We start from the raw sequence: 26,537 nt of genomic DNA, 5'->3' as shown, positions 1-26,537 counted from the left end.
GAGCAACAGGGAAAGTTGAAAGTTGCCCCATATTAAAAAAAACCAAACCTGCCCCTGGCGGTATAAAAGCTCGACACCGTGGTATGTGGTGGTTGATGCCTGCTGGGGAGCTGTGGGTTGATAATGCATGAGGACGCCTGGCAGGGGGTCCTCCTGCTTTTCCTCTCGCTCATCACTCTGACTGCCAAAACACACACACACACCAGTTCTGCAAGACACCCTTGTGGATTTAGTGACATCTACGTGTAACGTATGTAAGGTCTGCTCTGGTTTTGTTTTTGTGTTTCTTTCTGTATAAGATCCAATGTGGGTTTCCCTTCAGTACACTCGTGGACACTCCCCGCTTTCACGAGAGTATGACACCCACATAGAAAACGATTACAAACCAGTTGGCGTCTCTGTCTGTGATATTTTGCAGGTGAACCAGAACTCTAGGTTGCTGCACATGAATTTCAGATCCATACCGACACTGCACAAATATTTCCCTTTGAAAACACCGAGCACGGCACCAGGTTTACCAAGTTAGTTTCAATAGACTTGTTTCTGCAGCTGCAGAGGGACAAACCATTTATTGCTGGATTTTCACTGTATAACTTTCTAATTACAGGCAAGGCTCATAACACACTGATTCCACAGGCCTTGAGAAAACAGTGCAGCATTGACTGATACTGTTTGCATAACACTAATTACTGTAGTTACAGTAAACAGTGAGTTCAAAAGACATTTTTTCCTGAGCTTTGAATTCAACACACTGTGGCTGAACCTTTTGTGAATTCTGAGTAACAATAACATCAATTTGATTGGTCATGTGGCCTTAAAAATACAGTGCGGTACTTTGTGTATCAAAGTGTTTTAGATGCGTGTAAATACAGTAATTTCCTCTTGTGTCTCCTGGGTAATTTGTAATAACTTTTTCCTTGCATTAATATTTGCAAATCTGAAATTGGTCTTCAAATAGTCCACATTCCTCCAGCTCTTACAGTAATATCTTTTGCAGTTGTTCCCAGCCTTCTTGTCTGACATACCTGATGTTATTTAACATTATAAAATGGATCGTGTTATCAATTATACACACAGCAATCCTTTAATTGTTGGTCTCTACATTTTTTTTAGCAGTTTTTATAAAGTTTGCATTCATGCTTCTACCACTTACTGCATGTTCCAGCATTATTCATTACTTTTAGTCAAGTATTTCTATTTCTCTGATCAATAATTTTCATGCACTCTCAATCTCAGCGGGTGTTATAGCGGATTCATAATGCAAAATTATAAGTATAATTAATTATTAAGTGTAAAAGTACTACATGCTGACAAATGTCCTGTGACTGTTCTACTATTACATATTATATCATCAGGGTTATTATTACTCATCCATTAATGTAAAAGCAGGATTTTACTGTTGAAGCTGGTTGAGGTGGAGCTAATTGTTTATTAAACTATTGATTATGTTCATTATGGATTTTCTCCATTAATCGATTGTTTGGTTTGTAGAAATAGTGATAAATGGTGTCATAATTTCCCAGAGCCCAAAGTAACACCTTCACAATGCTTGTTTTGTCCCACCAATAGTAATAGCAGTTTGTTTTTTTTTTTTAAAGACAGCTTTTCAGGCTTTTGTTTTTGATAGGAGAGGTGAAGATAGACGGGAACGTGAGGAGAGAGGGGGAGGGGCAGGGGGGATGACAGCAAAGGGCCACAGGTCAGAATTTAACCCGGTCCGCTGCTCTACATGGGGTGCCCGCTCTACCAGGTGAGACACCATGAACAGTAGCAAATCTTCACATCTGTGAAACTGGAACCATGAAATGTTTTTGCATGAAAAATGATTATCAAAGTAGCTTTTCTATGAATTAATCGACTCATAATTTCAGCTGTCCTTGAATAAAATGTTGTGTAGTTTAATTTATAACAACATCTTACTTTATAAGCTCTTTGAATGTTTTGTATGCAAAAATCTTTATTAAAAAATGTATAACTCGTAACTTAAGCAGCCAAATAACTGTAGTGAAATATAAAAGTACAATACTACCACAATCTTTGAGATGTAGTGGAGTAGAAATAGAAAGTGGCATGAAAAGAAAAGACTAAAAGTGTTTGTACTTAGTTACATTTTATTGGATTGAGGTTGGTGGGAGGATACTGTGCAGTCAACCTATTGTGGCTGTGTAGTTACTACAGTAGTGGTTAATTTACCATAAAACTTCAAATAAAAGCAGAATCCCAATTAGACACAGGTCCCCTTTAGTAACCGTGATGTGGCTACACGTTTTGACAAATAAACTCAGGTCTCAATTACACGCCTGGATTTTATAGAAATTCTGTGGATGTATAAAAACCTCCTAAAGCCCACCGGGTCGCCCGCTTGAGGGAGATCTGAACAAACCAATAAACTATTTGATAGTATTTCCCGTATTTGCTGAGGAAGAGTTTTTGTGCAAAAGGAATTTAAAGGCCTGTTCCAAATAAAGGCAGGTTGAGTTTAAGGCATTATAAATAAGCCTTACACCAGTTTGTAATCCTGTTGTTTATTCTTCTCCCAAACTGAAATACATGGATACGCTGAACTGCTCCACAATGTTACCACGTAGCCCTTCGTGGGAATCACTGATCTATTGCAACAAACTCCACTTATCTGCATTTCCAGATTACCTGCAGCTACTCTTCATTCGAGGCAATGCTGCAGACCTGCGAGAATACGTTTGTTTGATTCCAGCATGTGTGCCACTGACATTGACTCCCCATCATGATCTCTGAAAAAACTTTTTTCCAGTCTCGTAGGAGGCACACTGGAGCTACAGGGGTCCCATTCAAACGCCATCTTGTTCTTCACAGAGCCGCTGATATCTTGCTCAAATCTGCCTGACACTGAGTGAAAGCATGAAGCAATACATGGAAATATCAACTTGAGATGGAAGCTACAAAAAAAAGTATTTTAATAAGTGCCAGAAATACTTACTGTAGGGTCAGTGTGCTTCCTTAGAAGTTCTTTATCCAATGAACACAATGTGGATACATAATGAAACGTATTATATGTAACAAATTCACAGTGTGCATGTGCAGTGGGCCAATACTGGAGCTTTTACAATGCAAGATGTTTGAGCACTCAATACACATTTCCAAAGGCATTATAGTTTTTAGTCTGTTATCTTCCTTCAGCAGACTCCATGTTGCACTCACACTAAGTGGCTTGTCAGCATTGTTTGTATTCAAACCAAATTAGTATAAAGCTTGTTCACTGGGTTCAATAATGCTAACAAGCAATTTCTTTCAAGCCGAACACAACAAAACATAAAATAAGAGACAAAAATTCTAAATGTCAACCGATTCCCTGAAGTGATTCATGCACAAATCATTCTGCAAACGTACAGCGTTAAATCTTTTGACACACAACGGGCTCATAGTGTAGATTTAGAATGTAGTCTCGCTGGTGCTGCGCCTTTAATTGAGTTTGTAAGATCAAGACAGAACTAAATGCAGTACCAGGGTTTCACCGCAGAGGAAGCTGACTACTGGATGTTATTGAAGGTGTTTTTTGGGCGATTTACAAAAAAAAAAAAAAAAAAGGGAGCAGTTGTCTATTTTGGCATACATTGAGGAATAAACACGACTAAAGATCAATGCACGATTTACAAATGAAACCCTTTCAGTTCAGAGACACAGTGCACGGCCAAAAGTATGTGGTCACCCATGCATGTGATTGTGGAACATCTCATTTTAAAGCATTAATCTGCTCATCCTCCACTCCTCTGGGAAGACTCTCCTCCTGTGTTTGATGTTGGAACCTGGCTGCAGGGATTTGCTCCCATTCAGCCACAAGAGCTCTGATATTGGGTGATCTGGCGTCCCAGTTCATCCCAAAGGTTTCAGGGCCATAGCTACATTGAGAATTTGCATTTTCCTCCAGGTAGTATGAGGAGCTTGAAACAGCATCCAGACCTTCATTCATCGAATCCTTCATTGTTGAAAAAGTTAAGAGGCTTCCTCCGACTGCTGCCACGAGATCTGAACCACGGGCTCATCTAAAATTTCAGCATATGGTGTAGCATTAAAGGGGAACTCCACTTATTTTACACATCAGAGTATACAAAGTTGTATCACGCCATTTAGAGGGAGCCACGAAAAATGTGATAAATGTGAAAATGAAACGGGGGTGTGGAGTTAGAAAGTGAATTCATGAGAGGTCTGTAGCTGTTCTCTGCTTAACTCATCCTTTAGCCACTACTAGTATAACTCATTAGTTTCTAGCATAACTCACTCATTGGCCCCTATTAGCACAAATCTTTTTTATTGATCATATTTCAAATACAGTATATCATATGGATATATATAACTATAGTCTAAATAATGGTAATGTCAGCACCAGGTTTTGAACAAGTCTTTGGTAAACTCCTAAAATTACATTAATAGTAACTAAAAACCTTTTTGGAGCAAATTATTGAGGGATAAACATGTTTTTGTAGTTTTGGGTCCAGTTGAGGACATGTTGGACATTCAGATACTGAGGATGTCTGATGTGAACATCTTTTGACAGGATGTGGAACACTATTGATGGCTCACTTTCGGATATCTCTCAGCCTCTGTTATCTCGGTCTCTCCCTCCAGAAAAGTGACATAAAACACTGATACAATGTACCAATACAACAGGAATACCAGCACAAACTACCTTCCTCCCTGTCTCACTTGCTGGGACGAGACACAAGCAGCCAGTTAGCCCCTGACACGGACGCGCACTCGGGAGCGCGCACTGGGAGCCGGTGGTGACTCTCCTCCTCATAAGAAGCAGGAGACAGTCCGGATGCTCGGCACATCCCGGGGCGCACGGAGAGCGGACTACAGAGGTGCTGCTGCTGCTGCTGCTGCTGCTGTGTGTCGGTCCTGTCCGCTGTCAGTCTGCAGCCATATGACTGAGCTGCTATTCACACCATAAACAACAACAAAGGAAAACAACAAGAACAAAACAAACAAACAAACGCGGGTAAGGAATTATCTTTATACTCTCATTGCGTTACTCCCGGTGTGGGAGCTCGGGTTGGTTAGCGCTTTGTGGGGTTCATCCACGTCCCAACGAAAGCCCTTTAGTATTTAGTATCGTTTCTTTAAAGGGTTCCTTGGTGGTTCCGTGGCGCTCAATTGAGTTTGCTGTGACTTTATGGTAATTTATGGTATTTTATATATATGGTATTTTATGTTCCTCATACAATAGATTGTAGGTCTCAGTTCTGCAGCTACAATTGACTAGAAAAAGAAAAGGTTTACTGTAATTATCCCCAACAATCTACGTGCTGTGCCATCTGACTGCCATGATTTCCATCTGTGCGTAAAAACGCATCAATGTCGCATCTTAATAATGTCACAAAACTTAATAACTCTAATAATGCACATTGTTACCTCCCAGTCTCACTGATGAAAAAGGTTCAGTTTGACTTGCAGATTGTGTGTCGATCAGCACAGATAACTGGGAGAAAGGATGGTTGTTTGCAAGCATCAAATTAGATTCGATCTGATACCGAAAAAAGAGAGTTAATCCATTTAACTTTTGTGATGGCGGCGTTTCCTGCTGTCATGCTTTAAAATCAGATCAACATCACAAAGGAATTTATTGGATGAATGGTGAGGAGAATCAGAAATGATTGCAGCGATTATCTCTTCCTGACAGCTCATTGTTGCTCACTGCACACCAAAGACAGTGTGAAACTCTGTGTGTGTGTGTGTGTGTGTGTGTGTGTGTGTGAGTGTGATAAAGGGAGGGAGGGAGGGAGGATGGAGAGAAAGAGAGAGATTAAAGTTGTGATTCTCAGTGTGACACCATGCAATTAAAAGTCAAACACGCTGCAAAGGAGCAATATATGTGGGCTCAGATTAACAAGTTAATGTTAATTAATAGCAAGTCAGTCAGCGGGGAGGCACCGACTTGACTAATGAGTGAATTATATGAAAATGAAAAGATAACCCAAGGACGTGCTAACATCATTTGATGTTCAAGTGGAAATTAATTTAGTATTTCCCAAAAAAAGAGTGAGATCATCTCACGGATCCACTCTAGAAGTGTCAAACAAGGACTCAAACAGCCTCTAAAACAGGCCTTAATGATTGTGTTTTCAATCAATACACAAGCGATTCTCTTTATTTATTTTATCCTGAGTTTGCAGCCAAAGGGGGCTACATTGCTGAACATCCATCCAGTCTCCTCCACCGTGGCGTGAAGCTCGCCTTGAACGCCACTGCCAAGCGTGGCTGCATCTGTTTGATCAAGTCTCTTTCAACATTGGCAGGCAGTCAGCACTGCTCGCTTCCACCAAAGAAAGGAGGGGGTAGCGGGGCTGGGGGGGTAAAAACTTTGGGTTCATATAATGCGTTTACATGCTTCACTTGATCATCTCTAAACAGGAGTGTTTCCCCCCGCTGACCGGTCAAACTGTTCCCATGCGGAGCGTCCAGATGTCCAGATTTCACGGGTTAGCAAAGAACAAGTTTTGTTGTCGGTTTCGGAAGCCAAAGCTTTGTTGTTTTCTGCGTGTTAGAGGGGATTCAGCTGGTGTCCTTATCTGCCACGAAATGAAAGATGCCACCAACACTTTGTTCTAATTAAGACAGGATAAATCCTCCCTCTGTCTCTCTCTCCCGCTTTGATTTCAGCCTCCTTTCCCTCCCTCTCTGTTCCTGTCTCACATCTTTCTCCCTCTCCTCTCCCACCGCATTACATCTTATTTTCTCCTTTCCTCTCGGTTTCTCCCCCTCCTCCTCCCTTTTGTCTCTCTCATTCTCTCTCCTCTCTGTGGGACGCCTCTTGCTGTGCTTCTGGTGCTGTTTGTGTCTCACAGCATTTTTGGAACATGCCTCGATGTGGGTGTCTGGAGGAGGTTTCCCCGCTGTGAGTGTGTATTTGTGTGCATGCACTGATTGTAACAGAGAGAAAGTCTCTGAATGTGTGTCTGAATGTGTGTGTGTGTGTGCAGGCCTCTGTGCACTCAAACAGGAGATAAGGGGCCACGTCGCAGGATGTCGCTGATGTTCTCATGCATCAGTGACAATGTTCTGGTCTCGCCCCACATCTGTTGTACCTGCAACCAAATTACCACTGAATCATTTGGTGTCTCCCTGCTCTCTGCTCCGGCTCACTTGCTGACAGATGGACCTTCCTTATGGCTCTTGTTTTTTTCTTTATCACCCTGTGTTGCTTCCAGGGGCCTTTGCCATCCAATACACACCAAAAAACCGTGCAAAAAAAAGAACAACCCTCCCAGTTGATGTGTGAATCCCACCGATATTGTTTGCGGAGGATTTGAGGAGACAAAGCACTTTTATATTGCTGAAGTCAGTGGTATTGGCCCTTGAGGAAATGAAGTTTTATAGTGTTAACTGCAGCTTGGCAGAGGTGTTTATTATGCAGAGGCATTAACTGGAGCTGTAATTTGGGTGCTTGTTATTGAGCTGATATTTATGATAATCTGGTGGCGTAAACTAGACCTATTTTACCCGAGATGAGAGGTATAAAAGAAAGTGTTTATGCATCAAATATTCAGCATTATTACTTTAAGACAGAGAGGAGTGGCTCTGTTTAGAGCTCAACTCAATTGTATTTTTGACACAACAGATAACACATTTATTTTTCTTTGTGACTATTATATTTAATCATGCATTTTCCTTCCCATTATCTGTCATGTCTGTTTAGAGCAGATACTTAAGCTGCTGCTCAGTGAACCATGCAGCTGAAGATATTTAGTTTGTTCTTCCGCAGCTTCACACCCCCAAAATGGCCTGGGAGCAGTAAATTCCTGGAGAAATAGTCTGGCACATAACCCGAATTGTCATAGATATATAAGATATATAATGTATAATTGAGCTTTTCAGATGCTGGTAGGTAGATTTTATTCTTACAGTCTTTACAGTCTTTATGATAAGCTAAGCCAATTGGCCTCTAATTATAGCATCATATTTAAATGATCAGTGTGTAGGATTTAGTAGTATCTAGTGGTGTAGTTGCAGATTACAACTCCCTCGCTTCACCCTCCCCATACCAGTACGAAGGAGAAACTGCTACTGTTGAAACATGGCGGTTAAACATGAATCCATGGAAGGTGAACTACAGTGTCTGTAGATATAAAAGGGAACAAAAACACAACAGTTCTTATTTTCAGGTGATTATACACCAACGAAAACAAAGTTATGCATATCATATTCTATTTCTGCCAATAGATCCTCCTAAATGTTACACACTCGACCTTTAACAGACTCTCTAGCAGAAAACAAATGAGCATATTTCAGAAAAAAAAAATCAACAATTTTCTTTAAACCTCTTATCTCAGTATGTGACCAGGAAAAGAAAAAAAAGAAATCTTGAAGGTGGCCTCTGCCTGAAATGACAGCTCTGCTTTAACAGCCTGTTTCTGGAGTCTTTGTTTGCTGGATCCTTATGGCCCTGCTGGTTGCTATGAGAGATAAAACAACAGGAGCAGATGGCTCCTGGAGGTTTGGTGTCACAGCAGGTGAAGCTAAAAGATGCACACATACAGCAGTTTAATTCCAGGGTCGCCTCTTTGCTCCGCCTCGCTGCTTTTTCCTCGCTCACCTTCCTCATCTCTGGAACAGATCAGGGTCCACTCACTGTTAGGTTTATTTTTATAACCAGTGTGTTACAGAAGTGCCACCATGCTTAAGGGACTGACCGATTGATCACAGACTGGAGAGAGGTCTCTGATCTCATCAGAGCTTAATCATCCAGCCCTCCAATAGTGCCCCCCATTGCAATTTCTTGCAAAATTACCTATCACTTCATACTTATCACACTCTGCTCTGATTCATGTCTCCCTGGTGGCTGTCTCACACTGTACGGTCCGCTTATAACAACTTCTAGCATGCACATATATTGTGTTTTCTACAAAACGTAAACCATAATAAACCAATTTTAGCGTCCCTGCTCTGGCTTTCTAAAAATGTAGAATTGATTTTAAGATTTCATTATTTTATATTGCAGCACATATTTTCTCTCCATACTTTGCTGAGCTCAGACATCCATAAACTCGACATTACTACCTGAAATCTGAGCTTCAGATTAAAAATGTTGCCTGAGGTCAAAATGAGATATAAATTTGTCCTAGAATTGTTGTGTCCCTTTCAAAAACAATTTATTTGTTCCTTTTTACTTGATTGCTTCTGCACTGTAAGTTTCCCTTGACATCACAAGCATCCTCTCCACTTCATGAGTATGTCCAAATTCTACACATACCTTAATAGCCCACTGTAAAGCTCCAGAGTTTGTATGCTCATCTTGGTGTGTGTCACTGCAATAACACCCTTTTTTTATTGCATAGTACTGTTATTGTTGTTTTTATTTTGTACATTATACATACTATATTGCTGTTTCTGTTGGCTGTAAAGACCTATGATTTGCTATTAGTTGTTTTAATGTGCATTTGTGGACAATGTGATTTTAATGCAAATTAACATTGTGTACTTTGATTTATTTGTTTCACTGCAAATTATTTGTTGATGAAACTGTTAAATCTCTAGTTAAACTGAGAAATGTTATTAGTCCCTTATTTTGTACTCCGATGATAACGGACAGGAATCTCTTTAATGAGGTTTTTTTTGGTATGTGGATTAATAAGAACGGAAGAATTTGCTCAATTGAAAGGGACTCACACCTAATGTTGGTTGACAGCCTATCATTCCTCAGAGTGCGAGGCACGGCCCAGTCATGAGCCTTTGCAATTATAATAAATCTCTTTGCTTGAAGTCAAACATTTATATCTGAAAAGGCTCTGTATTCACCCTGACAGGGGAAAAACAATGTCTCAACTTGAAAGCCTGGTTTCAAATTTTGATAACAGTAAATAGCAACATTAAAAGTTAAAGTTTAGAAAAAACATCTTTGGATGTTATTTATTCAGAGTTTTATACATTAGAATAATTGGGGAATCTGTTTTTTCAGGATGTAGATGTTTTGTAGATGTTGTTTGATGACATTCAACTGGCAACATAAGGAAAGGTTAGATTGTGATTTGAATATAGATATATATCCGGAGTGGTGTACACAAATGTGTGACATCCAGTGTTGGGCAGTAAGGCATTACTTGCAATTAAAATAAAGTAATAATATTACAGTTGGCACCCCCCTACTGATTAGAAATCCAACAATCCAGTCAATCAATATTCTCATTACTTTGATTTAAACAAACAAAACTGGATTTTTAAAGGACAGAATTACCATTTTTGTGAGCAGTAGTAGTAGTAGTAAAGAAAAGTAATATAACTAATAATAAGTGCAACTATGGTTTGCATAGAGTAATAAGTAAAGTAATAGCATCACTTTTTAAGAAGAGTAATAAGTAATCTTTTTTTTTTTGAGGAAGTAGCCCAACACTGGTAACATCATATTCTTTCAGCAGTGAGAAGAGTTTCACAAAATAACACAGACTGAGAAACGTCTCCAGTGACATAACCAAAACTTTTCTAACTCTGGCAGAAAATACTGAACGCTCAAGTTGGATACTGATTTAACACGTTTTCATTCATTCAGTCCAATCTATAATTTGTTTCAGTTTTTCCATTCAGTATCGGTCACTGTTTAAATGTTGCCATTTGAAATGGTGGATTATCTGATTTGGGAATGAAACTCGTCAGTTCCAGGCCACTCGTTTGGCCTCCCATCGCCTCAGTAGCAGATGCTCGCCCTGCTGTGCCCTGCCTACAACACACAGCCATGTATAATACAGGCTCTGGCAGGAGGCTGTGTGGTTCGCTGAGGTTGTTTATCACACACAAGAGACTGTGCTTAAAACCCGGAATGCCACCCAGAGTGCTCCATTATCGTCCCCATCCTGTGTCTCCTCAAAGGACCACCTGTTAGCTGCACATGAAAGTCTGAGAGAGGAAAACAGGGCACTGCTGTGCTGAGATACTCTGTCCCCCTCCATCTCCGCCTGCCTTCTCTTTCTCATGACAGCTCTATTCAGGCCTTAGATTTGATGGGGTTGACGCGTGGTGCCTTCTGTTTCTATGGAGGCTTCACATCTTTCTTTTATGACTGGAAAATTAATTTTTTGAAGGGTCGTGTCGTTGGGGTGTTGCTGAGCCTCTGCTATTATCTCTACCTCAGTTGGTTCTGCGCTGGTTCTATTTCTGCAAACATTTTGAGTGTTAATCCTAAATGAGATAAGGGGATACAAACAAGAAATGGATGGATCTGCTGTTCCTTCTTTTGAATCCAGAGACCAAAGAAAAATCTCCTGAATCTTATGTTATGTAATATTCCACCAAACATTTGATACTCAATGGGTAGTTTTTTAATTTATTTTCAAAAAATGCACATTAGCTTTCTTGCCAAGAGTTAGATAAATATGAAGCTGGAGCTGGTTAGCTTAGCGTAGCACAAAGACTGGAAACGGGGAAACAGCAAGCCTGGCTCTATCCAAAGGTAAGAAAAATTGCTTCTCAGGACCTTTAAAGCTCACTGATGCATTTTTACTAACTATAAAAATGACACATTGTGGTTTTATTGGGTGTTATGTGAGGGACTATTTCTTGGCTGGGAGCCCTAAGGGCCAGGTTATGCTAGAAAATGACCAATTCATTTGAATTGTTAGTCCAATAACATTGTATTGCAATACATTTTTTTAAATATGGGGATAACAGTGCACATTTTCAGACAGTCTCTCCCTGCAGGCATTCATACTCAAGGTAGTTCACATGAAAAGTGCCACAAATAATTGTGTAACAAATTAAAAAAGAGAGCTAAGAGAGACGTTGAAACACCAACTTCCTCACCTGCACAGACCTGACCAATCGCTACATGAAGTGGGTTTGAATGTTCAATTTTGAAAAGAAGTGTGTGGAGGAGGCTGATAAAGCCGTTTAACAGTTCTGATTGCGTATACTGGTGCCTTAAGCAACCCCTGTGAAACCACAGCTTTCAGACTTATTATAACTGAGCTTTAGAGGTGCTGGTAGGTGGATTGTCTTTGGACAGACGCAGACTAAAGCTCTTTCCCCCCTGTTTCCATTTGTTCTGCTAAGCTAAGTTAACAATAGCTTCTGGCTTCAGCGTCATATTTACTGTACAGACTTATGGTTATATGTATATGAAATTTACTTGGTACAAGACATCATATTTGACCACCAACATCTCAGCTAAAAATAATGACCACTACAGCTGACCAGACTCCACTGACAAAACATAATTCTACCCAGCAGATAAGTGATAATAACACACTTCAAACTGGACGGAAACAAAAATAAAAACCTCATTGTTTTGTCTTGTTAGTCTTTCCACTGTCCCAACAGCAATCACCAGGTCTGATATGGCCGTAATAAACACAGAGAGGCTGGGGCAATACAGGGAAAGGGCGTGTGACGACACCATGACTCCACTATACAGTATCTTTCCATAGCAAATATTTGTTTACTGCTATATTAATGTTTTCAATCTCACATATATATATATATATATATATAACTATAAAGAGCATCAGTCTTCTCATCTAACTCTCAGCAAGCAAGCAAATAAGCATATTTCCCAATATATCGAACCACTCCTTAGATAGATTTATATAATGTGATGTAGCTAATCCCTTAGACAATCCTATAACTGCTCCACCCCACAGTTCAGTTTGGATGTTTTCTTTGTTTTCGTATTAAATTACCCTTTTGGTCGTACAGGGTCCAGGCCACTCGACAGGAGCAGCACCTAATGTGTCAAACAGACAGAGCGTAATCCTGGCTAAACACTTTGTGCGTGACACGACTGATTGCCCTCCCCCCTGACACTCTGATGGCCTGTTTGGAGATAAAGGTCTCACCTCAACAGCCAGCCTCACACTCTTGTTTGCAAACTGCACAGCTGGTCGAACTCCCAGAGGCCAGCCGACGCAGTCTGCCTTTAAATCCCTCAGGGTCCTGCCTGTACTCGCACTGCAAATTTCCCCTGACATCACTAGCATCCTCTCCACCCAACACACACACACACACACACACACACACACACACACACACACACACACACACACACACACACAACCTGCCGCCTCTGTCCTGTTTTTAGAAACAACTAAATAACCCACTGTAAAACCCAAGGGTGTGTGTTTAAACTTGGTGTGTGTCAATGTGATAAAAGAGCAGAGATCTTATCAACCCCCCTAACTCCACCTCAGCGACGCACGCACAACACATGCACACATCATCACCAGCAGCTCAATACTTCTCCCTCATTGATTTTCTGCATGCCCTGCACCGCCGTTTGTCTTTTAACACAAAGGAGTCGCCTGCCACAGCACCATAATGGCATTGTGTGTGCCTTTGTCGATGGATTGTCTCAGCGCTTTAAAGTGGACAACAGAACAAACCGTATCATATTTGGAAACAACATCATCTTACATGACATGACCTCATGTTCCCTCATCTATAGTGTTATGAATGACAGAAAAGTAGGCACTTCCATAATTAAATATCAAATATTTGAGAGTTTTAGTGGAATAGTGTTGTATCTATATGATTGTCATGGTATGGTTTATAAGTTAAGTTTTGATGTTGGCTTTGTTTTCTTATTATTTTGATATACAAAAGTCTACCACTTGTCAACCAGAATTAGTTTGTTCTAAATTCTGTATGATTTCAAAATCTAAATGATTTCAAGCAAATTCGACTAAAGAAACTAACTAAATTAGCCTTTTAAGTTTTTGTTTAATATGTGAAGAGTTGAATGAGTTCATTGAATTAAACATCAATTTGAAGGTTTTATATGTTAAGTTGCAGACATTTCTATATTATAAATGATATATTAAAATACTCTCAAACTGTAAATGTACTTTTGTACTTTTCAAATCATAGCTATATCTCCTAGGAAATATTCTGTCTTTGTGGCTTCCTTATGCTATAATTGCACCAAATACATGTACAACTCAATGGCATTATGAATGCAAATAAACCTTTAATGATATTAAATCACAATTTAAATTCAGCCCGACTCTGAAATAGCTTGGAACTTTAAGATTGGAATAAAAAAAAAAAAATGCCTTCACTCCAGGGCCTTTAATGCAGATGCACAGCACCTCATATTTTAGTTCAGTCACACCTCACAGATATGTTGACTTGTGTAATGAAAGGTACGGTTGGAGGGCTCTCGAGACCACTGAATAGGCAGTGATGAAGGATGTGCGCAGTGCAGTATCTCATATTGAGGTATGAAGGTACAGTAATGGAAGCTGGGAAGTCATTTCTAAAAAGAAGCACAAGTGTCTGTCCATCTCTTTATTGCCTCCTCAAACCCAGCAAGTCCAGATAAATGGGCCCACTCAAGAGGCTGAGAGTGATGTAGTCTGAATTTGTAGGATGGGTGATGGAAGAATGAACAAAGCAGGTCAACAGACACATCACAATACTCAAGGACTCATGGTTTCAGATAAAGGCTTCTGCACTGAATGCCTGTTGGTCAAATTTTAGCTATGCTTTTTTGAGGAGGTTACGCTGATGTATGTGACTGCAGAAGAAAATGTCTTGTCTGAATTTGTTTACACAGGAGATTAAATAATGCTTGAGGTTTGCTCTATGTACATAAGCTACTGTATTGCTAAAAGACTACATACATACTGTACAAAAAACATCTGCAGCAGTGCACATACATGCCTGCAGATGCACAGAATGACCACGCTAACATGCTGATGTTTAGCAGGTAATGTTTAATATCTTCACCATCTTTAGTGAGCATGCTAACATTTGCACTTAAACACAAGCTGAGGCTGATGTTAGTTTTGTAGGTATTTGCTCATAAATCAAAGTATTGGACAAATTAAAAGTCTGACCTGATGATGGTGCAGGAGTCACCAAACTGATTACAATTCATCCAATTGAGAAATGTAACACAAAACTACAAATGTCAGCCTCAGTGTGGTGCTAGATAAAAAGATTAAATCGATTTTTAGATTTTTCATTCTGGACCAAAGTGGAGGAGCTATCGACAGACGGGCATTGCCACCCCTAGAGCTGCTAGCATGGCTAAAAATAGCAGACAGTGCAGTCCATAGACTTCAACCCACTGCGTCCATTAGATGTAATGTGATTCTTTACAAATTAGAAATGGATGGAAGTTGAAAAGGAATGCTGCACTGACTGAATATTTTTTATGATTTTTTTATGAGAGTATATATATATATATATATATATATATATATAGGGTGTTTGGTGTTGTTGTAGAGAAACTATGAGTGTGCAGAACATACGAACTTAATGTCTCAATGACAAAGAAGTGGATAATACTGAAGGACAGTCAGTGAATATGCAATTTAATGAAAACTTTAGCTCTGTTAAAGAAGGTATGAAGGAAACCTTCAGGTGCTCTCATCTGAAGGTTTTTCTCCATGAATTGTAAAGAAAGTAGCTTCCATTTACATTCTTCACTATAAACAATCAAACAATCAAGTGCCACTTAAATCTGTGTACATTTTCAGTGTCAGTGGTATGAATCTAAATACGAGCGGGTTGTGTGCAGTATAGAATATATGTTTTTTCTTTTCCCAGCAGGTGGCGTTGTGCTTTACAGACAATGGCTCTCTCCTGGAGTCTTCTGCTGGCGTTGTTGTTTGCCACCCTGGTACTGTCACACAGTGCCGAGCCCGGAGCCCCTCATGGCAAGAGGAGACAGGCACAGACCTCAGCAGGTGGCAGCAACAACCTACAGCACCCTCTGCAAGGTCTACAGGGCCACCGTTACAGCAGGGACCGTGGGGGGCACGGGGGCCAGGGGGCCCGCGCTGCCAAAGGTGGAGCCGGGCTGCTCTCCCACAGGCCCCTGCACCCCCTCGCCAGGCCTGAGGATGATGGGACAGGCCTGGAGAGTTTGAGCCCGGTGAGACTAGAGATGGGCCCGGGCAGGGACAGAGACAGAGTTCGAATGAGTGTGAAGAGTCCATCCCAGGCCCGGGAAAACGACCTTCTGGGGACACGCAAAGGAAGGGGGCATGGACATGGGAATGGGCATGGGCACCATTTAGAACACAGGAGACAAGGGAGTCGGCGTGACAAGGGGCGGCATGGAAAAGGTTAGTGAACTGATCCAGATACAAAACATAGATCCTCTTTCTAACAAATGATCTACAACTGCAGTGTTTTCCCGTGTTGGACAACCAACAAGGAGCTATAGGTCCTTTTCACAGAGGACATTTTAACAACAATAGGAATAGCTGGTTTGATTGTGCATGCTGGTTCACTGTCATACTGTCGTGACTTACTGGGACACTTGAATAAAACAGATCTCATGGTACTCTCATTGACAAAATTTGATTTTAAAAGATTATTAGCAACATCTCTAGACAATATCCTGTATGGTGAGTCCAGATAATTCACCGGCAGTTGCTAGAGAATACGTCCTGATGAAAACCGTTGACAGTGAGGTCTGTGGATTATTCAGAGTAACCAAGGTCTTGTTTCTGGAAAAAGATGTTCTTGTTGTTGAATTTTTTTAAATGTTCAATGCTTTGAGCGCCACAAATAAAATTCTGTCCACCTCTACTATACTGAAGTGGTGGCAGAAATGTCAGAGAAAACCATCGATTGAAAGCTCATTCTTGACCGTGGAAACAGTAGATGACACAACAATCTCACCAAGGTCCATTTAGCTTTGAATCACATCACACAATCTTCCACAGCATGTAGAGTTTGCCCGGTTGCCATGGACTTTTAGATTTACATTTTCATCTTTTAAGTCCTGAAACTGCTCAGAAAATGGATTTATTAAGGTTTTGTTAAATTATTATTATTTTTAATTATTTTGAACAAAAAAAATTAAAGCTAACTGGTTTTATATTTGTATGAAAATGTTAAGTTCTGTATTCATAACACATCGGTATAATAATTTCTCTTTCTGTCCATCCTATCCGTCCAGGGTTTCTTCCTGAGCCTGAGCTGAGCTCTGCGTTTAAGGACCGAGATCTGTTCGAGGATCCTCCCTTCTCCTCCTCTGCCGCCTCCCCCTCCCTCAGCATGACCCCGCCCAGTGAACCCCCCTCCCCCATTGCCGCCGTCTTTGGCTCTGGCTCCTCCATGGTTACCACGGTGATGAACGAGCATCCCCCAACGCTGCCCCCGGCCTCCACCAAACCCCAGGTAACCCCAACGAAACCCAAGTGCTTATTAAAGGCTGCGTCTGTTGTGCCTCAGTGTGATCCCAGTGTGCAGGGGAAATAGAGCGAAAATGGGCCCCATTACTGCCGTTATGCTGCCGCAAACCTCATAGCTCATCTTGGAAATGACACTCTCTACAGTGTGAACCTGAAAGTGCTGCTTGTGAAAAATATCCTCCAGCAGGACAAACTTACTGGCTCTCGGTCACAGTGTATATGATGAATATGACCGTGTTCTGTATAATAAAACTACGCCTCTGGGATCAAAATCACACTGCTCAGACTCCAGCAGCACATTTTCTATAACTACTTTCCTGTTCCTTTATTAGAAAGCGTGGCAGAACAAAATGTATGTGAGCACGGAGAGTCTTTATTGTGTCCGACTGTGGGCACTGAGAAATCGTGGGGCACCACTCACCACCTGTCACATTCACCCAGCATGACGCTTCCAACAGTATGCATAAACAACATTTATAAGGAAAAAAACATCACATGTGTTTTCCCCAGCTTCCTTTAGTCCAGGAACCGTTACAAATGAGACTCTGTAAGACAAGATGGTACCTGATGTCAATAGATATTGAGCTAGTGCCCACTTTGTGAAAGCTTTTACATTTGTCACAGCTGCTGTTACAAACAGCCAACAGCTTGTAGGGCGTTTGTGCCTTAGTTACAGGATCACCGCCGCTATTTGATTGACAGTTGTTTTGTTGAGGAGTACGGTTCAAGACAACGCAATAAAGACGTTGCTGGATTTTTTTGAAGAATCTAATGGGTTATATTTAAATGGAGATGTTTAACCACAAAAAGATTACATGAACGACTGCACAATTTGTCTGGAGGAAGTTAAAACGAATCACTGGAGTGCAGTTCTGATTGAAAATGCTCTTCTGAAAGGATCTGTTAGTTCCTCATAAATTATCAACCCCCTTGTGACCTCACCCAGCAGTAGCATGGGTCTAGCTACTAAGACCAATACTATTTTGCAAGAGCATAGGTTTTGTTTCAACCTTGGGGCACACATTATGTGCACATTTCTGCCTTTTCTGCATCAATTTATGGTGGAAATGTCAGGTGACAATTCAAAATATAATAGAATATAATGCAGTAATGCTCTCAGGCAAACCGCTTGTAAAAATAAAAGTCCTCTGCTACTTTCATGTTTTTATTGGGGGGACAAATGTACGTGCGCTAAATACTGAAGGGGGAAATCTTTGCCTTTGCCGTTCTGACAACAGTTTAAACTAAAAAAGCTTCAGATGAACAACGAATGTCTTCAATCAAAACTCTAGTTCAGTGATTTTGACTAAACTTGTAGTCCATAGACATTGTACAATGTGACTGACATGAACTTTGACAGACATACTAGGCGTTTTTGCTTTCATTTAATTAGTTTATTTAACAGGGATGATTCTCATTGATTAACAGAATATAGAATATCTTTAAATGAGCCATAGTTAGTCTAGAAATCTGTTGTCTCTGGCCAGATGCTTGATTCCTTCTCATTTTCAGCAAGTCTTATTGATTTGTAGTTTGGCTGATTTCTTACAAAGGACATTCAAAACCATAGCCACAAAAGCATTTTTGTCCCAACATAAAGTATATGGACCCCCTCCGTGTTTATCCAGTACCACTGATTAGACTTGTGGTGGCAATCAACAAGTCCTCCAACGAACAAAATAGTTACTTTGTCGATGCCTTCCAAAACAACCCTCATGAGTGTTTTCTGATGTTTCCTGCTCTTCCATTCAGAAAAAAACCCTGAAACTTCTTTCAAGAGTGATATGTGAGGTTTTAAAAGAAGTCTTGGTGGCTCTGGTCAGTCTCTATGTTAAATGTCTGCAGATTGCACTGTCGATTTGCTTGGTATTCTGTTTACAAGATGTCTCAGTCTTTGCTATTAGAGCAGTCAGATATTAGTGGACCACAGAAGAAAAAAGTGATAGCTTTTCCTGAACCTTGGTTCAGTGGCACAAGCATGCGCCAAGGCTTCTTAATTAATGTTCGATCTTCTGTTGATGGTTTAATGAGCAGCCGGGCAGAAGTAGGTATCCCCCTATAATTAATCTAATTGATATTTCCATATAGGCTCATTTCCAGAGGGTGAAAGGAAACAAGTATGGATCTATTTCCATGAAGAGGTTGATTCTTAGTTTTTGATGGATGTCTTTCAGGGACCAAATATTCCTCAGGAGACATTTCAAAGTCCCGCTGACTTAATTATATTGTCTAACATTTCTCTTTTGTTTCCTCCATATGAGGGAAATGACACTGGTAACGTTTTTATGGCTTTTATTGCAGAAAGTTATGGCTGAACAATCCGCCAGGGAGTTTTGTTTTACACCAACGTCATTACACACTTATCTGAATAATGATATCTTACTGAGGTAGAATATTTGAATTTATGACACTCATACATTTAAATGAATTTATAGACTGACTCAAAGGTATCCAACTGCTGACTTTAACTCTTCGGGGAGCAATCAGAAATGTAAACTGTTCATTATCTTTTTATTTCTTTATCCCTACTTTGAAAACTGTCTTGAAACACAGACATAAAAGACATAAAAATATGTAAATATACAGCTAGTGTGACTGCTACAAAATCAAACTGAGTCATTTAATTTACTGGAGGTAAGGGTTTGGAGTAGCCAGTTAGCTTTAAATGATTGCAATCACTGTGCAATATGTTTTATAATGACTTAAAATCTAAAGCTTAAAATAGCAGCCTCAGACTGCACCGTTCAATTTGCCCCACAGCATGAAAGCTGTCCTGTGCTGATGGTTTGGCTATTCTTATAGCTTATTTTATTACTGCTTATTACTCTTACTCTGCTCTTATTACTGCTGGGGAAAAAGCCAAAATTTGTCCTGAGAGTAGTGCAAGAGCCTCTCTCTCTCTCTCTCTCTCTCTCTCTCTCTCTCTCTCTCTCTCTCTCTCTCTCTCTCTTTGGGAGCATGAATGTACTCAGCTAATGTTTTGACAATCTACCATTTTGGTGATATAATAGTACACTGACGTTAATATCAGAGACAGCAGTTTGCATCCTATATCCTACCAACAGTCTTTCATTAGATCTTTCATTAACCTTCATCAAGCTCTTTTAGTTGCCTGAGTTGTTTCTGTAACAGTCATATGGGTCATTTTGGAAAGCAAACATCCTTGTTGTCGCTCAGGTAGGAGGACTTTTTGGTCTGATAAGTATAAGACTGGCACACATGATAAAACCAAGATGAATGACACACTGACAGCATCAGCACAAACAATGCTGCTGTACTGAACAAATTCATAATGCAAAAATACTCTCAGAGAGTAAAGGGAGAAATTACTTTTAAGACAACTTCTCCCTAACAAGCTTCTACCAAAAGTAGTGGTTTACTTGACTTGAACATAACATAAAATCACACACACGCATAACAGGAATAATAAAATAACCACACAGGACTCACAGGCTGCATTTAGTTGCCTGCTGAGAAATAAAGCCTTTGGATGTGTGTAACGAACTGTATGTTTCAATCCACATGTCTGTGTATTGTATATGTATTGACAATACAAATGCTGTGGTATATATTTGTATTCCAGACTGAGCAGTCATGTTCTCTGTTACCAATCGATTGGTTTTTACAGCTCTGCTGCTATCTCTGTTGACTCTGTGAGAGCATTTTATGAATCAATGAAGCAGCTCGCACTGCTACTCGTCACAACACCAGTCCAATGTGTGAACACCCTGAATGTGTTTACCTCCATTACTGGTAGAAAACACACTCAACAAATCAAACCACAGTCATCTACTGCTGTTGGGGTGTAATTGCACTAACTGAGCATTCATCTGAGGTGACAGAATTGATCTCTCCAATGTATTCTCTGCAGCAGCTCATATGCTGGATATTTAGGATTTCTTTTAAATACACAATTATTTTTGTATTTGAATACATATATAAGGGAAGGTGCATCAAATATTACCATGGAGGCAGAACAGATTAATTGTAGCTGGGATTACGTGATCTGCATATAAGTATGTTTGAACTGTGTAGATTTCTTTAATAGAACGTGAGTTAAGCCGGTATGCAAATGTCCCACTGAAATGTAGAGTCAGTCATAAAATGTAAAGTGTCACTTCAAGACCACTTCTATGTTTCTTTTTTCAGAGGTCTGGAAGAGGTAAAGGGCAAGGAGAGGTGATGCCAACGTTGGACATGGCGCTCTTTGATTGGACAGACTACGAGGACATGAAACCTGTGGATACCTGGCCGTCTTCCAGGAAGAAAGGTCTGTAATCGGCTGAATGTGGGGTTGTAAAAGGTTGTGATCTGAAAACAGGTTTGGTGGAAATAACCCCTATCAAAAAACTTTTCCAACTCACTGATTGATACAGTTGATCTGAAAATAGATGACTAAACTCTTCCAAGAGGTGAATGAAATTAGTTTACTTTGGTTTACCTCCCACTATGCCCCCTAGTTGTGACGTTAGTTATTATCGTAACAGGAGACTGATGAGAATACCTACAATATTGCTAACATTAGCTACATTACTGTCTTGTCATCATAGTATATGTCATGTTATTGGCTTTCTCCAGAATAAATTACCCCACCTTTAATTGACAAGACTCAACAATGTTCTAGTGGAGTCTGGTGGGCCATAGTGCTAATTTGTTTTGGTCTAAGATGCTGGTGCTCTAGTGCAACATCTAATGGTTCTGGCTGTCCAATCAGTGCTGAAGGTAAATGTAGTCAATCGAAGCAATAAATTCCTTAATGCACTGTTTGTGCACCTTGTGGGGGATTAACACTAAACCCCTATAAAGCCTGTGTTGTGTTCGACTGTGGCCAAATATACAGATATAAATGGCTTCACCAGAAAAAAATAGACATTAAAGTGTTATTTTGAAGCTAAGTGACAAATCAATCGATCTGTTTGGTTGAGGCTGCATTGATCGGGTGTCTTTAGGATCAAACGGTGTTTACTTTTCCTGCTGCAGACAAGAGGCGGAGTAAGAACCTCAGCAACGGAAATGTGACTGTAGACGCTGATGCCATCGAGCCGTGTGACCACCACCTGGACTGTCTCCCAGGTCAGTCTACATCATACATGTCACTCTGGACCAAAAAACAACTCTGTGATGCTCCAAAATACAAAATATCTCACAATTAACTTTTTTCGACTGACTACTTTTAGAATTTAATTGCAAAAGTGCATATTGTCCTTTGGGTTTGTAGCCCTCTTTGTGATTGAAAGGCCTTGGACACTTACTTTAAATCACTCTGAAAAGCCCAGGCAAAAACACAAATACAGAAATACTTGAAGTGAAATAACTAAAACTGCTCCAACTCTGGTAGAACATGTCGAGCTCATACTCAACCTCATCACTCATAGTAAGATGCTGATTGAGAAAATAAGTTTCAGGGCCTTTAAGGTGATAATGAGCATGCAATTTCTTGTAGAAAAAGTTTCTTATACAACTTTAAGTAATTTTCTCTTTCAATGTGCTTGTTCTGTTAAAGGTTCTTGTTGTGACTTGAGACAACATGAGTGTAAACCTCACAACCGAGGCCTCAACAACAAATGCTACGACGACTGCATGTGTGAGGAAGGTGAGTGAGGAGAACATGCTCAAACTGTGCATGTAATGGCTCAGAAGAGGAAGATGTTTGAACTCAGCAGAGGTGTGGACTCAAGTCACAAATTTGATGACTTTAGACTTGACAAATTTAAAAAAAAAGACTTGAAACTTGACTTGGACTTAAACGCTAATGACTTGTGGCTTGAACTGGACTTGAGCCTTTTGACTTCAAAATACTTGATACCTTCCCCCAATCCCAAGATTAAAAAGTTATTTGAAAAAGAAGAACTGACGTTACGTTACTGAGCTGTTGGAAAAATGACACCAAAGATAATTTTGTTTCTTTCATCATGCTGTTAAAATGAGATTGCATTTGGTAAGGAGTGCATTGTTACTTATTTAGGACTCAAAGTTCAGTACTTGGGATTTGCCTGTCTTGATTTGGGACTTGAGTTCAAAAACAGACTTTAAGACAAGCAGGATGGGTAAAAGTTTGTGTTTACTTGTGGTCAAAAAACAGGCCAAAGTCAAAACCAACCAGGGAAATCAAAACAGACTAACTCATCCAAAAGACTTCCTGAAGGCAGAACAGAATGCTTGAAAGCTAAGGCAGAAACACAATAGCCAATCTGGGAAGAAATAAATGGAAATGGCCGGTATATAAGCTTTAGGGATGATGAGGAAAAGTGGGACCAGGTGTGCAGGTAGGCAGGGGAGGTCAGGTGATGGGGAATTGTGAGAAGAGGGGATAATACAGGCTGGATCTGAAATTACAGGAGAGTTAGTACGTGGCAGGGAAGGGCAGACGAGCGAGTGTGTGACTAGGAGTTGGCTGGAGTTGTGAAAGTGCTGCAGTGTGGTGTATCACATGACATGGATCACTGCTTAAAGGGATAGTTTAACATTTTGGGAAACAGGTTTATTCACTTTGAGAGTTAGATGATGAAATTGATACGAATCGACATAACACAAACACACCAGAAATCAGAGAATTGTAGGTTTTACAGTTAGTTTTTTTCAACAGATTAAACAAATGAGATAATGTGTTAATTAGTGAACTTCTGTTTCCAGTCTTTGTTTTATATTTACCATACAGATATGAGAGACTCCACTTGGTGGCACTTTCAGCTTCTATTGAAGAGTTTATAGCAGCAGCTTGTCTTTTCATGTGCAGTTGTGTATTTGAGCCGTTTCCCCAAGCCTCGCTGTTTATAATTAAGATTTTAAAAGTCGTTGACTGGTAATGGGAATGGGTCCCCCGAGTGGCCAAAAATAGTGTCAGACTGACTTGGTGGCAAACAGGAAAGGCTGATTTTCATGTAAAATTGTGTTGAGTTAAGAAATGTTCATTTGACTGATTGTTTTTGTGCTCTAGAGGCAGATATCTCTCCAGGGTCAGTTTCAATTCAAATAGCAGTGATAGTGTAAGCCTACTATAAAACTGGCATCTGATTTATTCACCTTAACTTTCTTTGTCTCACAGCTCATCCAAATCTATTCAAGCAATTCAGATAACAGGCTTTTTATGACCTTTCAGGGTTTCGTTGTTATGCTAAATTCCACCGGAAGCGGCGTGTGACCAGGAGGAGGGGTCGCTGTGTGGTACCAGAGTCGGTCAGCAGCGACCAAGGAGGCTTCATCACTATCTGAGGAGGAAGAGGAGGAGGTGGAGGACAAGGAGATATGCTTGGAGGAGGAGGAACAGGAAAACATGACCCCATGACAGAGTAGATAGTACAGTCAAGAAATCACATGACACTTCTAACAGACCAAGTGCTGAAAGGTGACGGCTTGCCGGTTTTTCAAATTGATCCGACAATGTAAAGCGTCTAAATGCCACCATCTGGTCAGTTACAGCAAAATATCAGGTGACTAACCTTGTTTGAATGTTGCATTGTGGGATGAGCCACACCTTCTAATCCAGCAAGTCACCATCTTTAAGCACTTATTTAGTTCAGTTTAAATCCATACATCAGTCTTAATTGAGTTTTGGTCACTCCAGCATCGCTACAGGATTATATGTACATGTTTTTTAAAAGAAAACATGAAGAGGGGCTTTTTTCAAAACTCACTCAATCCACAATGACCTTTTGTTTTTTTTAGAGAGTGTGTTTTTTATTTGTTTTAAGTTGGTATAAAATATTCACTTGGCTGGAAGCACACCGCTGAGTGAAATCTGTAGACATATAATTTTTTATGTGCTCACGCCACTGTGTTTGCTGTTGGTTTGGTTCAATTTTGAGCAAAAACACATTTTGTGAGTTTTGGAAAACCCCTTTTCAAATCTCTCTCACAGTCTTTCCTGCATCTGATTGTCTCTGCCCTGCTGATCTGAGTCAAACTATGTTTACAAATCATTTTTAGTTCTGAGTTACTGTTTCTCAAATGGGGTGGCGTTCACGGCTTAAGGATCATTCAAACTGAGTAAACCATCGCTCACAGAAATGGAACTAAAATAAGTTTGAAATGGTTTCTGTAGGAGTTCTCTGCTACTTTTTATTTCTAAAAATTATTTGTAAATGCTATTTGAACCCAGTCTGCTCTCCTGTATTGTAAATATGAATGTGTTTGAATTGCCAACAACTTTTTGTTACATTGACACCACTTCAAATGTACTTAACAGTAGAATGATAAACAAAGATGCTTGTTTGACCTTCCTTTTACATGTATTAATATATGTTTTATTTATACTGTACTTAAACACATGTTTGTCTATATATTGTGTTTTTCTGTCTTTTTTGTTTTCATGATTAAACAACTTACTAGGATATTGTCTCCGCTGTGATGTTGGATTGAACAAATCTTTTGCAAGGTTTGCTAAAAAAAAAAGTTAATTTCTCATTGTGTCTTTCTTTCTTGTTTGAGTACCAATACAATGATGTAAAAATACTGCATTACAAGTAAAATTCAAAATGCTGCTTTTGTTAAACCTATTACAGGGAGTTCTTTGCTGATTATAAACAATGTCAATTTAATATTGATGGTTCTATATGACCTACATAAACATACAAGATCTGCAAGAAGATTGGTTATTTCTATAAAGTTATTATTATTATTGTTATTATTTATTGCCTTTATTAGATATAAGCAGCTGAAGAGTGACAGGAAACTGGGGGGAGAGAGAGAGGGGATGCAGCAAAGGGCCTTTGTCCATGGGCACAAGGTGAATTGCCATGGCCCCCCTATATATGTATGTCGGATTCGATCAGATTCCCTTTGAAATCAATGAAGCGAGATGGTGGAAACACTACCACTTTTGTTGTTTAATCAGGGGGTCATAAGATATTTCTGAGAGATAATGAGTTGATAAATGTTGGAAACAAGAAAATACAAAGGTATATTACACATATTTATTAGTTTTGTTGTGAAATATTGGAAAACTTATTTAAGGAAAACATCTAAGGAGCTCCAAGAGGAAATCACTAACTGCTAACAACTCATAAACATCATTTGACAAGAGGCCAAACTAGACACTTATCGTAAGGAGTCAGCACATTGTATTTTTAAGGGTATATTTTTTTACATGTAAAATGTTAATTTGAAAAGTAACTGTAGTTGTCAAATAATGGGGAGTAAACAGAACTATGTTTCCCTCTGAACTGTAGTGGAGTCAAAGTTTGAAGTAACATAAAATAGAAAAACTCAAGTAAAGTACAATTACCTCAAAACTGTAGTACGGCACTGGAGTAATCAGTTTCTTTCTACCACTGGATCAGAGCATGTGGAGGTTTAGTGTCTTGTTTCCTTCCTTTGTTTTCTAAAAATTTTGTTTTGAGAAAAAGAAAAACATTTTCAGGATACTTCAGGAGAATAAAAATCTGGACATTTTGTCTTATAAACCAATTTCAAACACGTAATCTTTTCTTG

The 26,537-nt window shown here is 39.8% G+C and overlaps 1 protein-coding gene across 2 annotated transcripts; it reads left to right on the top strand.

Moving 5' to 3' along the window:
• The first annotated feature begins 4,768 nt into the window (after positions 1-4,768).
• On the top strand, positions 4,769-25,438 carry draxina (dorsal inhibitory axon guidance protein a). Of its 2 annotated transcripts, none has more exons than XM_051415764.1 (7): positions 4,769-4,975; positions 15,514-16,031; positions 16,874-17,094; positions 21,258-21,378; positions 22,089-22,181; positions 22,612-22,701; positions 24,208-25,438. In XM_051415764.1, the coding sequence occupies exons 2-7, from the start codon at positions 15,536-15,538 to the stop codon at positions 24,318-24,320; spliced, it is 1,134 nt and encodes a 377-aa protein (XP_051271724.1). In that variant the 5' UTR covers positions 4,769-4,975; positions 15,514-15,535; the 3' UTR covers positions 24,321-25,438. The 2 variants fall into 2 exon arrangements, with proteins under 2 accessions (XP_051271724.1, XP_051271723.1); XM_051415763.1 differs by having other exon boundaries at positions 4,770-4,975; positions 15,511-16,031.
• The last annotated feature ends 1,099 nt before the right edge of the window (positions 25,439-26,537 follow it).

The sequence above is a fragment of the Dicentrarchus labrax genome, unplaced genomic scaffold (assembly GCF_905237075.1).
Source record: "Dicentrarchus labrax unplaced genomic scaffold, dlabrax2021, whole genome shotgun sequence".
Taxonomy (NCBI): Eukaryota; Metazoa; Chordata; class Actinopteri; family Moronidae; genus Dicentrarchus; species Dicentrarchus labrax.
The sequence above is the reverse complement of the archived record's forward strand: the minus strand, read 5'-3'. Positions and strand labels throughout refer to the sequence as shown.

What these genes read in the sequence shown, in the direction of transcription:
- draxina (XM_051415764.1), top strand. Translation starts at nt 15,536, where the DNA reads ATGGCTCTCTCCTGGAGTCTTCTGCTGGCGTTGTTGTTTGCCACCCTG. An exon ending in GCCGTCTTCCAGGAAGAAAG is followed by an intron (nt 21,379 to 22,088) that starts GTCTGTAATCGG and finishes TTCCTGCTGCAG; the next exon opens with ACAAGAGGCGGAGTAAGAAC. An exon ending in CCACCTGGACTGTCTCCCAG is followed by an intron (nt 22,182 to 22,611) that starts GTCAGTCTACAT and finishes GTTCTGTTAAAG; the next exon opens with GTTCTTGTTGTGACTTGAGA.